Source organism: Paramacrobiotus metropolitanus, unplaced genomic scaffold, assembly GCF_019649055.1.
Source record: "Paramacrobiotus metropolitanus isolate TYO unplaced genomic scaffold, Prichtersi_v1.0 Parri_scaffold0000295, whole genome shotgun sequence".
NCBI classification, from domain to species: Eukaryota; Metazoa; Tardigrada; class Eutardigrada; order Parachela; family Macrobiotidae; genus Paramacrobiotus; species Paramacrobiotus metropolitanus.
In genome coordinates, this window is record NW_026570515.1 from 1 (window position 1) to 15,062 (window position 15,062).

Genomic DNA, 15,062 nt, shown 5'->3' on the forward strand with positions numbered 1-15,062 from the left:
AAGGTCATAGCGGTGAAACAAGCTGTCCCCATTGTCATTTCCGCATCCACGCCAAAGGAGCGCAAGGACAAACAGATTAGCGAAAAAGCGAAACGGGAGACGTCGCGTGAATCGGAGGCATCAGGAAGTGAGCCTTCAAGCACTTCGACGGTCAGTGCAAGGTCACATACAGATTCGAAAACGACACGATCAAGGACTACTGACCAAGAAGCAGGAGGCCTTGGATAAAGAACAAAAAACAAAAGAGCCGTTAAGATGAAAGGAAAGGTCAAAACAGCCATGAAAGTTGATGCAATGGCAATGATCAATTACGCTGAACCAGATGGAAGAGCAGGTGGACTTTGAAGGATGAAGAATTTGATGGTCAGATGATGATAATTTGAACACGGTCGATGAAATAATCAAAGCGTATAACGGAGCGGAGAATTTCACACGAATAAGAACAGCATCGGTGACATCAAATTTAAATCAGGCCTGAACGTATTTGAAGAAACAACATCGTAGCTTCACTAAACAAAAAGTTCGACGTCGTATTGGAATTCGCGCGGAACGCAGGAAAACTTATACAGAAGCGCGAGTTTCTCGTATGAGGCCAAGTTGTTCAGACCAGCCAGTTCGGATAAGGCATGACAACCCCGAATAGAAGCGGTCCCAATGCGAGTAGAAAGGGCAATCGCGGGAATGACAAGCCCATTAGGGTCAACAAGTCACCGGATTAGCCAATATATCAACGCAGTTTGGAACGACGGAAATGGAATGATAAAGGAGATCGACACGGCAACCGAGCGCGTATTGCCAAAGTTGATTAAACAGAACGTCCTTGCCACGACAAACGCACATAAAGGACATCCGATCCGATATACGAGAGTCGGTCTAATACCACCGGAAAGACAGATCCACTGTAATATGTCCGACAGTCAGGACATGGAAAAGGTCACAGTTTCATCGAAGACAAAAGGCCCAATGGATTCGGAATCGGAAAGCGACGACGACGCTACTATAACGGCTCCTTCTGGACCTGCGACAGAAAAAGGCGAACAGTCGAAAGGTCAAGAGACATCTGGAACTACCGCAGAAGATCAACCGAAAGGTCATGAGACTTCAGATAAACGGGAGAAAGAAAAGGTCATGCTCCCGATGGATAAGGCAGCGGCAGAAGCTGAAGCGGATTCGGCGCGCCAGGTGTTTCACAAATCACTGTTCATACCATTAAAGGACGTCTTTGAGAAGGAACGATCGAAGTCGGTCGGCGATCTAAAAGGTCAAGAGACTACGCCACAAGAGGAAAAGAAAACAGTTGAACCGAAATCGGCGGGGTCATCATCAGGATCACTGGCAAAGCTGAGGATCGACGAGACAGCGACGGCTGACCCAACGGACTCGACATCCTCCCAGAAAAGTAGCGGTACACCGGCAAAGGAGGCTACAGATTACATGTTAGGGCCGGCATTGGACGTGAATAATCGTACATGGAACGAAGTCCAAGCTGCACTCCAGATTATTCGGGAAAAGAAATGCTTGGGACAGACCTGAAAAGACAAGTGGCGATAAATACGAACGGAAGGTCGTCACTTAACATGACTGAACGAGTCTTGAAACGAGCTTATAAGGAAGGAAAGTTGGGATGTAAATATAACAAGGACAACAAAGTCGTCTACTACCTTCCGAAACAGGGCACGGAACGAACGCCCAGACTGAAAATGGAACTGGAGGCCTGGAAGATAGCCATCACAGATGTAGCTCTGGACGCCATTGGCGGTACCAATGGCGCGTCATGGAATGACCTTTCAAACTTCATGGCCGTCAATTACGAGTTGGGAGATTTGAATATCGAAAGCGATAAAGAGTGGGTTAAGAATGCCGTTGAAGCCCTGATCGCGGACGAAGTGCTTCATATTAAGCCAGATGGCCGAGTCGATTTCAAGCCCTATAAACCATCGATGAAAGAATCCGAGTGAACTAATATAGTGTAATATGCAGCGAGTAATGAACCCTGCATATTACAGAAAAAAGCATAAAACAGTTTAAAACGAAAGAGAAAAAGTGTTACGAAAGGTCAACCGAAAGCAGTACTAGGACTAATAGAAAAGGTCACAGTAGTCAGAAAGTGCTGATAACGTGAGAAAGGTCACCACGTTACAGTGATAGAAAAGGCAGCAAGAGCTAGGAAAGTCTCAGCTCAGTAACGGAATAGGCGTAAAAATGATAGAAAAGCCTTGATATGGATAGGAAATGGAAGGATTAACGTGGAAAAGTTAATATGACGGATTGTTTTATAATTACAGATTCAAGCGGAAAAATGGCACAGAAAGGTCAAGCCATTCCTAAACGTACGGGAACGGCGGCAGACATCGATCGGTTTACGGGCTACAATCCAAAGTGTCCGGACTGTCTACGTAATAACAAAAAGGTTGATAAGAAATTTCCGTGCTACGCATGCATTCACAAGCTGGATGACCCACATATTGTCTCACTTGTTGGAGTCTCGGAAGCCAAACGCGGGAACCTGGATGTCTTCCGCAATCTGATAAGCGCAAGGAACTACGGCAGCATCCCAGTGGAAGAGCGAATGCTACTCGAGGATCGCTACCGGGAAGCGATCCGGAACAACGAACCTGGTTGGGATGACACCTTGGAGCCGTTGAAGTGTCCACAGACAGACGCATATCGGAAGAAATTTGAAGAAGACCAAGCGAAGATGCGAGCTCAGCAGATGGAAGACGAAATCCGCGCGAAAATTAATGCGGAAAATAAGAGAGCAAGTGAACAGGCCGCACGAGAGGGGCTGCCCAGCACATCGAGTTTAGTTGCACCTACGGGCACGGCCAGCCTTAATGAAGACGAAATGCAACTCGTACGACAGTCGCTTATCATTCAAATTGAAACGTTAACGAAGGATCCAGCTGCTATGTCAGACGAGATATTCAAAATGCTGTTGCGGGAGAAGAAACGACTGCAAGACGGGTTCGCGCCGGCACCATACATAAAGAAGGAAGTCGAAAGACGTATGGATGACCTACGTAAATCTCGCCGAACCGAAAGCGATGTGCTGCAAGCACTCAGAAGCTTCAAACGGGATGAAGGCTTCATACGGCCACGGTCGCCTCCGCATAGAGAAAGGTCACGCGGACATTCACGCGAAACTGAACGGACATCTGAGAGACGAAGCGAAAGGTCACGCGAATACTCTCGTGAGAGGACACGTGATTACCGTAGCGAAAGGTCACGCGAACATTCTCGCGACCGAGATTACCGTGGCGGAAGAGGATGGGTACGCCATGGAAATGAGATAACGGAAACGAGTATTCAGCGGAAAATCGATACGGCAAAGATTTTAGCAGCAACGAGAGGACGGGAAGAGCAACGGCGTGCGGAAGCATTCCGCACTGAACCTGAAAAGGAAGGCCATCAGGTGCCGTTGGAAGCTCCGTTCCGTAATCGCAATGTCAGAATGTCAACACCTGAAAGGTCATGGGACAAAAGACGCGAACAGACGCGGAACCGAACACCCGACCCACAGGATAAAAGATGGCAACAGAGAGCTGCATTTTATGCGACCTTTGACTCGGGCGCAAGTAAAAGGTCATCAAGCACTGAACGAGAAGATTCACCCCCAAAGTATCAGCGGGTGGACTCAGTGGTTCATGTAGTGGATCCAATTGTGAGCGTCGTACGAGAAGACGATGCGATGGAAGGGACTAGTTTGATTGCGGAAACGTCTCAAGAGAACGTGACCCACCGACGAAATGTAATTTTGGATAGTGACCTTCAACCGGAACAACCGGCGAGTAACGAACCGTCGCAGCCTGAGTCAGGAGAGCGACGGGAACCAGAAGGTCAACGAGAACCGGATAATCATCGCCGGGCCGATCAGCGACAGAACTCCAGATTCGATAACCGACAACCGGATACCATCGACATGGAATATAATACAACTGATATCGATGAGCAAACGGTCGAAATTTGTCGATACTTTGGACTTGAGCCGGATTCGGTTGAAGCCAACAAAATTGGCACAATTCTGAGACAGTTGAGCCAATTCCTACTTGACTCGGGTTACGCGAGAGAGATTAAACAAGGAGTGGAACAAGGACTTTTCCGTCGGTTATTCATCCACCGCGATTCAGCACGGGACTGTTATCTCCCTATCAGACGGAATGGGCTACACAGTTTGGTGGATTTGAGTCTATTGGATGTGCCGCTGGATACGACTGACCCAATTGGGATGACACAATTTTATTACACAGATTATCCCGAACGCCAAGAATACGTGGCTCAGTTTGTTCTACGACATGTGAACCCAGCTTTCAAGTTGCTTGCAGCAAGGGCGTCGATAGGACTACAGGTGGATCCTAAGGACTATGCCGCAAAAAGGATGGGGCAAAAGGTCTTTGCTGCGAGACTGGCACATTATAAGACACAAAATCAATTGGTGTCTAATACCATGAAGGACGACATTCCACCGTTCTTCCGAGCTCATGTCGCCAAGTTGGGACAACCGATGGAACATATCAGCATAGCGCATACGGCTCGGAAGGCGCTGAAGAAATGTAAGATACGGATGGAAAAGGGCAACTTGACACAGCGCCACGCATCCCAAGTAGAAGAAAGGATTAATAAGATTAAAGATTCTCTGGGAAGCGACTACGTCGAACCGGTGGACGGAATCGAAACTTACATTGATGACTTCTTAGTGAAGAAAAGTGACCGTCGTCCAGACCGTGCGCCTAACCAGATGGGACGACGCGGCATCCGAAACCAACAGCTGCGGGATAATCTCGCCGACGTGCAGCGTCGATTGGCGGAAGACCCTGATAACCGCAGACTGCGACTCGAAGAGAATGACGCACGCCATCGACTTGAGGCGGTTAAGCGAAGTCGCCAAGGTAAAGGTCGTGGCCAGCGCGAAGTTGACCCGACAAAGGTCATGGAAGTTGACTCGACGGAACCAGTTGACCGAATTTCCGACCGAAACCAACCGGAAAGCGCTAAGAAACGCCGGCCGAGAGATGGCGAGGGCGATTCAAATGAAATGGAATAGTGTTGACCTTTAGGATCACACTATTAAAAGGACGTCTACGGCATTTGTCGGTACGTCACAAAGATGAAAATGGTGTTGTATAAAGGACGTGACACATGACATGTTAACATAAACTGTATTTGTGTATTTGTTGTTTGCAGCGTTTATAGCACAGAATTGCCTAAAAGAAATCATGTGGAGTATCTATTGGGGTTGAAATTGATTCGGTCTATAAAGCCGGCCCCAAGGGAGTAGTTACGGCAGTTAGCCGGCTCTCCTCTCTAAGCGACTCAGTGTTATAAATGCACAAGAGAAACAACGGTAATCAAGCCGGATCTCTTGAATACGAAACGGGGCCACAAGCGGCGAAAAAGAGAAAGACAACAGGTGGAATATTGATGAGGTTAACTTAATGCGGCAATCAGCCGGCCTCATTAGAGTTGTTACGGTAAACTGCGCCGGCACTCTTCTTAAGCGATTCAGTGTTAAAGGTGAAACGAGAAAAACTACGGTAATCGAGCCGGATTTCTCGTAGTAATATTAGCCACAAGCGGTGAACAAGAGTCAAAGATTTAAGGTGGAAATTTCATGGGGTAAACTCAATGCGGTAACTAGCCGGCCCCATCAGAGATGCTACGGTAAACTTGCCGGCACTCTGGCCGCTCGAGGCATACTGAAGTTGGATGTGCGACAGAAAGGTCAAACTGCAAATTTCACCAGGGAGGCAAGCGAAGTGCTTGAAAGCCGCAGAAAATCGGCTAAGTTCCTCCATGACCTTTAATGGAAGTCGGATGACCTTTGGGATCATCAATTGCCCAACAGAGTCATCGTAATGGAATTCAAGTCGCATGACCTTTGGGACTACTAACCCAAAATGAGTCGCACATCGCAACGGATCATCTCAACAAATGATGACCTTTACCAGGGAGGAAGCGAACTACGCTTGTCTACATGACGTCCCTCCATGACCTTTATGGATCTCATTTTGAAGTCGTACAATTGATACGCACATTATTCCAAAGATTGAAGCAGTATTCTAAGTCGTACTTGATACGCACCAGATTCTCAAGCGGATTGTGATGGAAAGTCGCACTATGGATGCGCGGAATTGCTCAACAGAGCGGAATGGATTAAAGTGCGGAAAACGGTGGACAGGACCTGTGACCTTTACGAGTCAGAAATGGAGGATCCTAGTCTACATTTGATTAATACTTTTGTTGATTTTATAACTGTTGATCTGTTTTATGATAGTATTTTTGTAATTGGATCTCTTTATTCACATTGTGTTAAAATGGAATTGTGCCTTATGGAATTGATGTGATATGATAAATGGAATAAGAGAATTTGATGTTTTCGAGCACACACAGACACCGGCGACCGTCTTCTCGTGGATTCGGGAGTGTGTCCAGCCTCACAGGAGCTCGGCATCCCCCCAGAGGCATGTGAGACCGGGATCACTAGCGTTCACGTCAGTGGCGCTAGGCGCTACGCCTTTGGATTATGGCCTGTGTTGTGTCTCGCTTCTGATTGGCTTGTGTTTTGTTAGTGGGCGCGGCATAGCACGTGCTGCACAGCGTTGCACGCTGTTGAATGGGTTCCACGCTTTACGATCGAGCTGCGCCGATCAGTGTTGATTTTCTGTTGTCGGGATTTTCAATATTAAAAAGTCAGCAGTTTACGGTGCGACGTTTTGTGATTTCGCAATAGTTCGCAATCCAGATCGTATTGCTCACTTCCACGGGATAGATTCCGTTTCTGTCTCCGTCTGTGGATCTGTTCTGGATCTACCATTAGAGAGCCTTTGTGGCGAACCTACGGCGCCGTCGCACATACAATTAGAGGTGCAGCGCTCATCGATGATTAGAAGTACACGTTTATCTAATACTAACCATGAGTCACTGATAGCGTGACTACTTCCGAAATTATGCAATCCTGTAATAACCTAAGAATTTCTATTATTTCTGTTATTATGTTATCACATCACAAAGTATAATTCACTACGAGTGTACAAACATGTGGCATAGTTTACTGGGAACAGTATTCACTACTTGCCGTTTACGACGCGGCTACGCTTACCTTTACTTACTATTTACTTTCATGTTTTGCAGTTTATTGCTTAGTTTTCACTTGATTAGTGAAACGCAAAATCGGCTTACTATGTAAGGTTCACTATTTACTGCCACTAAGTCTCACATCACTAAAGAACCCTAAGATACTCGCATAGACGGAATAGCATCTGCACATACAATGGTATACAGATCTTGAAACGCCGGGCAGCTTCAAAAGTTGCCTTTATCGTAGTATAACTTTAACGAAAGACCGTTATTCGGCCGCCAACTGTGTTGGAGCACAATGGGGTGACACAAATGATCGTTCCCGGCTTTCCATTTCCTCAGCACTCCAGGAAATGAGAGCAACAGCTACGCAATCTGAAATACATCATAAATCAGGTCAACAACAGGTCTCGCACAACATAAAAACCATTCCAGCATTCCAGAAGCATTGAGAGCTTTAGTGTCAGTGCAATAAACACACACGCGATATTGTTATTGGTGGAAAACTCTTTCAAAAGCAAAACCAGAAAGCAAAAATTAGTTTCCAGCATAATTACAAGCCGGGAACCCTTTCATCTAGAGGTCACCGCTTTGAATGCACAGAACAGAAAAGCAGTTTGTTATGTTTTTATGTTTCTTTCTCTCTAGCAGTAAACGCTTCGGTGACGTATCCCAAGCTGTTCTTTCTTCGTCTTTCTTCCATAGATGCTAGGTGCTTTGTGTTAAAGGTAGCAAACTGTATACGGCGTTACTGCTTCGTTACACGACATTTCATAACTCGACATTTCATAACGTAACGTTTCACAACGTACATTTCATGACCGCAACTTTTCACAACCGTAACTTTTCATGTCCGCAACTTTTCACAACCATAACATTTCATGACCACTGCATTCCATCAATAATTTTAGCCGTTTTACTGTATTCTCATTTTAACGTAGTAGTCAACGGTGAAAAAAATTTTGCCATCATCCAGCGTTAATTTCTAGCTACCCCTTGGTGGTGCGGTTATGCCACAAATTTACCAAATTACTCATGCTGTGTGATGAGTAATCACCTGTAGTGCTACCGACACTCTTGTGAGTGATGTAGCCGGTTATGCAACAGTTTGTTGTTTATGTCACGTTTGAACTGATATCTTTGCAATGATGATTTCTTATGCATATTTCATAGCTTGTATGTTCTTGCAAAACCACGACGATTCATTCGAGTTAGAAACATCTTGGAAGAAAAGTCTCATTAGGAATCGGTGTTTTTGCGTTATGAGTATGTAGTAACATACATCATATATCATGGCGCTCCTGGTATAAGGACCGGTGACCTTTCCTATTTCATTATGACAGTTCAGTTGACTTTGCCCGAATCGGATTATGCCATGTTGGATGCTAACGATCGCATTACCACTCTTCAACTCGACACTGATCGCCGTCTGCAGTTGTTGGAGCAGCAGTTGAAAGGTCAGCAGAACTGCTAAAATGCCTTCTATTTGTTCTAGTTTGACTGCCGCGGTCGGTAAAATTTTTTCTTGTTGCTCTTTTACCACTAAAGTCTTGCTGGCTGTAACCGTTTCTAGCGTTGTCGCTAACGGTGTACTCGGATACATGTTGTACCAGGCAAAGAGCAGCTAAATCTGCAGTCAAATTCTCGGTTAATCTTATCTTTTGTTTATATTGCATGTCGAGGAGTTTCGATAAGTCTGAGAAAGCCGGCAAGGTTGCCGACAAAACAAAAACCGCTACTGTCGCTACCACAAAAGCCGCTAGTAGTTCTAGCACACAGTCAGTTGAAGGTGACCTTTCAGGTGTAAGTGGCCCACACTTGCGTTCTGACGGTAAATCTCAGTTTTCAGAAGGACTGCAAGGTTCAGAATATCAGCGTAAACCTCGAACTGAAAAACCTGATACCGATTCGCGTAGTTCTTCGCGTAGTCATTCGGAAAGTACAGATACAGTACATGTTCGCCCGGTTGTACCGGACATAGTTGATTTAACTGATACTGTAATTGCTGAAACCGGCATTATGAGTGAAGCAACGATTAAAGCACTGACCGACGGGTTTCAGCGTCTGACAAATGTTGTCTTCGATGCTCCGTCAAGCGGTCCATTGCAGTGCATGGACAAGTTTAAACCTTTTGAGCATGACGCTCGTGACTGGATGAAGGAGTTCGAGGAAGCGGCCACGCTGTCTAACTGGAAAGACGATATAAAAAAAGACCGTTTCTCGTTTTACTTGTCTGCTGGTGCAGCCAAGCAATGGTATTCACTCAAGCAGCCGTTTGCTACCTGGGCATTGTTGAAACAAGGCTTTTTAGCGGAATTTGTCAGTCAGGACGAAAAATGGGAAGTTCAAAGTAAATTACAAAAAAGGAAGTTCAAGCAAGATAGTGAAACTCTTGTTGAGTACTATTACGCCATTATTGACTTGTGCCGTAAAGTTGATGCCGCTATGGCTAATGACCTCAAAGTGCACTACTTGCTCAATGGTTTGAGTATGCAGCTGCGTAACCACGTTGCACTGCTTGATCCACAAACTCCGGAAGATGTTTTGGCGAAACTGAAAATCCTTAAATTTGATGCGAGTAGTTCTGATGTTGATTCGCATAATGTTTTAGCTGTGATGTCGGCAGCCGGCGCGTCACCAAAACGCAAGAGTGATGAGGTCATCCCTGCCGGTGAGCAACCGGATACCGGTGTGTCACCGCCTTGTTCAAAGACGTATTCTCAGTCTGAACTGGATAACGCTGTCCGCGCTGCAGTCGAAAAGGCCATGGAAGTCGCGCGGGAGAACAATGCAGCACCGGTGCTCACTCAAACGTACGTTCGCGGAGGTGGACCACGTGGTCGATTCAATGGATACAGTGGACGAGGGCGTGGCCGTGGAGGACGAGGCAGACTACCTCATCATGGACCCGGTGGACCGATGCCAACCGCGTCGCGAGACATCCCGGCGGAAACCACTGAAGAAGGTAAACGGTTTTGCACCTTCTGCAAACGTGAAGGACATCTGGAGTTCCGTTGCTTCGACAAGCGGCGTGCAATGCGGGACGTGCAGGCAAATGGCGGTGCCAGGGTGATCGGGGTGAGCGTAATTTAAACTACAGAGAGTAGCTAATATTCGGGGCGTAGCTACTCGTAACGAACCTCCCGACAAAGTGACCTTTCACCATTTGCTGTATATCCTGTTTTCGAGGAGAGTGATGAGTTTTCACCGTCCTCACCGGTAAAAGCTAATGCATATGTTAATGGTACCCAGGTGGACACAATCGTAGATTCAGGTTCAGCAGTCACTATTATGAGTTTGGTGTGTGCACGCTCAGTGAATGCGTTAGTAGAACGCTACACAGGCCGTCTAATTAAAGGAGTTTCTGGTAAATTAGTGGAGCCGGTTGGTATCGCTTTAGTTGAAATTTCAGTTGCTAATTGCACTAGACGGATCAAAGTGTTGATACTTGACTCTTACGATCGTGATTTACTTATCGGAAATGACTTCCTAATGCAAACCGATCTGGTGATCGATTATGCAACGCGCAGTGTGCGTCGGTTTAATGACACGACCGGAGAGAAATTCCTACCGTGGTCGGCGCGGGATCTAGTGGTGTGCGAACGTGTCAGCATACCAGCTGGTCACGTCGCCTGGGTGAAATGTAAACTTAGGCATAATACATTTCCAGGTCGTGTTCCCTCAGAAAATATGGATTTCATAACTAGTCCGAATGCAAAACTATTCGCACAAAAAGGTTTGCGAACGTCGCATTCCTTAATGAAAATTGTAAACAATTGTTGTTACATAAGTTGTGCTAATTTCTCACGAACACGGCAAAAGTTGGCGTTGAGCGAAACAATTGCGTCTGCCGCTCCGGTAACCATCGACGACGAAGCCGATGTGTGTCTTGTGACCAATCGTGCTGTTGATGACCATCCGTTGCCTGAGTTGAATATTAGTAGTCAATTGACACAGGGACAAGCCGAGCAACTTCGTGCAGTTTTGCGTAAGCACTGGAAAGTATTTCCTACGGCAGAACGGCCAATTGGTGAAGTGACCGGTGTCACTCATCACATAGACACTGGTAGTGCTGCGCCGTTGTCGCAACCGCCTTACCGCAGGTCCTGGGCGGAACGCATAGTTATCCGCAGCGAAGTTGATAAGATGTTACGTCAAGGCATTGTGTCGCCATCCTGTAGCCCTTGGGCGTCCCCTGTTGTTCTGGTGTATAAGAAGGATGGTTCCACCCGTTTCTGTGTTGATTATCGGCGCATCAACGCGATCACAAAGAAGGATGTGTATCCTATGCCACGGTTGGACGACGCGTTAGATCGTTTAGGTGGGTGTGCGTAATTCACTAATTTAGACATGGCGTGGGGATACTGGCAGATCCCCGTCGCCGACGCGAGTAAAGATCGCACTGCGTTTATCACACCCGATGGTTTGTACCATTTCAACAGAATGCCCTTTGGTTTGTGCAATGCTGGTGCTACGTTTCAGCGGTCAATGGACCGAATTTTACAAGAATTCAGGTGGCAATTTGTAATTGTTTACATAGATGACGTCTTGATCTACTCCAAGTCATTCGACGAGCATGTGGCTCACCTGGATGCGGTGTTAACTAAGCTTGAAGAAGCCGGGGTCGTGCTCAAGCCGTCAAAGTGTAAGTTTGCATCCGATAATACAAAGTACTTAGGTCATATTGTTGACAAAACCGGCATAAGCCCTGACCCGGACAAATTACAGGCTATTGTTAATTACCCTGTACCAGAAAATGTGACTGATGTTAAATCTTTCTTGGGTCTTTGTTCTTATTTCCGTCGCTTTGTGCGTAATTTTGCTGCCATTGCTGAGCCGCTAGTGCGTCTTACACGTAAAGTGAGCCTTTTATCTGGTCGGATGAACAATATCGAGCTTTCGCAGCGTTGCAGTCAGCATTGATAAGCTCTCTGTGCTGACTCATTACGACCCGGCAGCTGAGTTAGAACTGCACACAGATGCGGCGCTCTAGGCATAGGGGCTGCGATATCAAAACTGACGTCGGTGAACGTGTTTTGGCATGTTGCAAAACTACCGACATATCGCGGTGAATCTTTCAGGACTTATCAATTGCATGGCAAAAAGAATTACGTGTCGGCGATCTGGTATGCTGACGTTCGACTTCGCGCCGGGTATTCTAAGTTTAGCAAAACTTTAGTGCAGCGGAATCGCGCTATTCAGTGACCGAGCAAGAGTGTCTTGCTGTTGTATGGTGTATTAAAAACTGCGTCCGTATTTGCATGGTAAATGTTTCCGTGTCGTCACCGACCATTGCGCCTTATGTTGGCTAATGTCGCGACGAGTGCTGGCCGGCCGGTTGAGCCGGTGGGCAGTATATCTGCAGGAATACGACTTTGTTATAGTCTATCGTAGTGGCAAAAAACATCAGAATGCTGATGCGTTGTCGCGGCATCCTGTTGAAGCCGCCGACTCAGCTGATGTTGACTTCGATATGCTAGTGGCCATGACCGCTTCCGCTGACATGTGCGCAGAGCAGCGGCTAGATGAAAAAATTACTCGTATAGTATCACGGATGACAGCTGGTGCAGTCGGTAAAGATACTGTACGTTATTGTCTTCGCGGTAATGTATTATACCGAATCGCTCTCGTAGACGGAGAAGAAGTGTTGTTGTTGGTTGTACCAACACACCTTAGACGTCAAATTTTGCATGCTTGCCACGATGAAATGACGTCCGGTCATCTTGGCTTTTGGCGCACATATAACAGATTGCGCTCACGGTACTACTGGCCGCGCATGCGTGACCATGTACGTAAGTATGTACGTGGTTGTGAACACTGTCAGTTTCGGAAAGTGAATAAAGAAAAACCGGGTGGTTTAATTGAAAGTATCCCGGTGGGTACAGCATTTGAGATGATAGGCATTGATGTTTTTGGCCCGTTGCCTGTCACAGCAAAAGGTAATAAGTACATAATTGTGTGTACAGACTACTTGACCAAGTATGTTGAAACAAAAGCAGTTCCGGCACAGACTGCTGGTGCAGTTGCGAATTTCCTTGTGTTACAAATTATTCTGCGACATGGTGCGCCGGCAAAAATGTTACCTGATCAAGGTGGTCCTTTTTTGTCAGCAGTTGTAAAAGGTGTCACAGAATTGTGTCAGGTACGACATCTAAACACTACTGCCTACAACCCGGCTTGCAACGGGTTGACAGAAGCGTTCAATAAAATACTAGCTGTAATGCTCAGCTTGTACGTAAGCGATAACCAGAAAGATTGGGATGTGTACCTCCCATACGTTACTTGCGCGTATAATACGAGTACGCAAGCTTCGACCGGCAAGACGCCGTTTTACTTGTTGTACGGTCGCGAATGCCGCTCTGTACTTGATGCCACGCTCGGTGCACTACCTACTAATAATATCAACAACTTGCACGAGTACAGTAAACCATGGTTGAACGGATTAAACTGGCAAGCCATGTGGCTAAGGCCAACATCGATCAAGTGCAGGCAGGTTACATGTTGACCGGCAACTTGAAACGCCAAGATCGTGAATTCAAAATTGGTGACCTTGTCTTGCTGTACACACCAGTAACTCGGTGGGTTTGTCTCCTAAGCTGGTGGCACATTATTTTGGTCCTTACCGAATTGTAAACCGCGTGTCAAAATTAAATTATGAAATTGAATCCATTCGTAACAAACGCGGAAAACGTGTATTGACTGTACACGTAAAGCGTTTGAAACTATTCACGCAACCGTTAACTGACGTCGACCTTAATAGCGATTCTGATTCGCAGTGGAGCATCCCGATGGATGCCGTGGATCCGGAGCTTAAGGACGATATTGAGCGCGACGTCGTTGTACCATCCACTCCTGCGCACGAGCCCCCGTCGCCAATGGAAGATGATGATCATCGACCCGTTATCCGGACACTCCGGAACCGTGCCATCCGCAGTTCATCACCTTAATATTCTTTTACCGCTTGCTTATTTGTGCTTACTGTACTTGCTCATTTTTGATTCACTGTCTGTGTTTCCTGTTGTTGTCACTTTGTCTGGTGACCAAAGTTCTTAAGATACGGGGTGCTGTGTGATGAGTAATCACCTGTAGTGCTACCGACACTCTTGTGAGTGATGTAGCCGGTTATGCAACAGTTTGTTGTTTATGTCACGTTTGAACTGATATCTTTGCAATGATGATTTCTTATGCATATTTCATAGCTTGTATGTTCTTGCAAAACCACGACGATTCATTCGAGTTAGAAACATCTTGGAAGAAAAGTCTCATTAGGAATCGGTGTTTTTGCGTTATGAGTATGTAGTAACATACATCATATATCACTCAAACAATCTTGCAATTACAAATATTTTGTATTAACTGGTAGTATGAGTCATGATCTAAATTCCTTCAATTAGAGTGAAAACAAAATTCTTAATTTTTTAATTCTTAAATTATCCCTTTGGCACATACGTTGCAGAGCTGCATCTGATGGCATATTGCAGACTGCTTGTAAGGCCAAATCCTTGTTGACGATTAACGCCAACTGTCGTGGCTTTGATAAGGTTTCGCCCGCGCGTTTCTTCATATCCATTTTTGCCAAGTGAGCCAGCACTCCCGCTTTATCGGCTAGGTGGTAGTGCTGGGTGACCTCTGGAATATCTCCGTTAATAAAGGCCATACGTCCATGGCAGGTGGTCTTACGACATCGCCACAACTTAGAACTGTTTTTCTTATCCTTTATTTACATATGATACTGCCAAATTTTGAGAGGAGCATTTCTGTTCGTTACTGAATCGGTTATGGTTGAATCGTGCATTACGAACAAACTAGAGAAACAATCATCAACCGCAAACCATGCCAACTAATTACATTGTTCAGGTCGATGCACTGTTCATTAAAATATTCGGCTTTACATCCGTGATTTGGAAAGCGGATCCAAATGTCACGGTTGTGAAATGTCCTGGTTATGAAATGTTACGGTTGCGAAAAGTCTGGGTTGTGAATTGTTA

General features: G+C 46.0%; 2 protein-coding genes across 2 annotated transcripts; both read left to right on the top strand.

Moving 5' to 3' along the window:
- The first annotated feature begins 2,255 nt into the window (after positions 1-2,255).
- LOC129601896 (uncharacterized) lies at positions 2,256-6,813 on the top strand. The gene is made up of 2 exons (XM_055500823.1): positions 2,256-5,091; positions 5,182-6,813. The coding sequence occupies exon 1, from the start codon at positions 2,261-2,263 to the stop codon at positions 5,039-5,041; it is 2,781 nt and encodes a 926-aa protein (XP_055356798.1). The 5' UTR covers positions 2,256-2,260; the 3' UTR covers positions 5,042-5,091; positions 5,182-6,813.
- A 1,426-nt stretch (positions 6,814-8,239) lies between these two features.
- On the top strand, positions 8,240-14,238 carry LOC129601901 (uncharacterized). Its single transcript, XM_055500832.1, has 3 exons — positions 8,240-8,531; positions 9,686-10,039; positions 13,851-14,238. The coding sequence occupies exons 1-3, from the start codon at positions 8,411-8,413 to the stop codon at positions 13,886-13,888; spliced, it is 513 nt and encodes a 170-aa protein (XP_055356807.1). The 5' UTR covers positions 8,240-8,410; the 3' UTR covers positions 13,889-14,238.
- The last annotated feature ends 824 nt before the right edge of the window (positions 14,239-15,062 follow it).

What these genes read in the sequence shown, in the direction of transcription:
- LOC129601896 (XM_055500823.1), top strand. Translation starts at nt 2,261, where the DNA reads ATGACGGATTGTTTTATAATTACAGATTCAAGCGGAAAAATGGCACAG.
- LOC129601901 (XM_055500832.1), top strand. Translation starts at nt 8,411, where the DNA reads ATGACAGTTCAGTTGACTTTGCCCGAATCGGATTATGCCATGTTGGAT. An exon ending in GTTGGAGCAGCAGTTGAAAG is followed by an intron (nt 8,532 to 9,685) that starts GTCAGCAGAACT and finishes ATAATGTTTTAG; the next exon opens with CTGTGATGTCGGCAGCCGGC. An exon ending in GGCGGAAACCACTGAAGAAG is followed by an intron (nt 10,040 to 13,850) that starts GTAAACGGTTTT and finishes TCTGATTCGCAG; the next exon opens with TGGAGCATCCCGATGGATGC.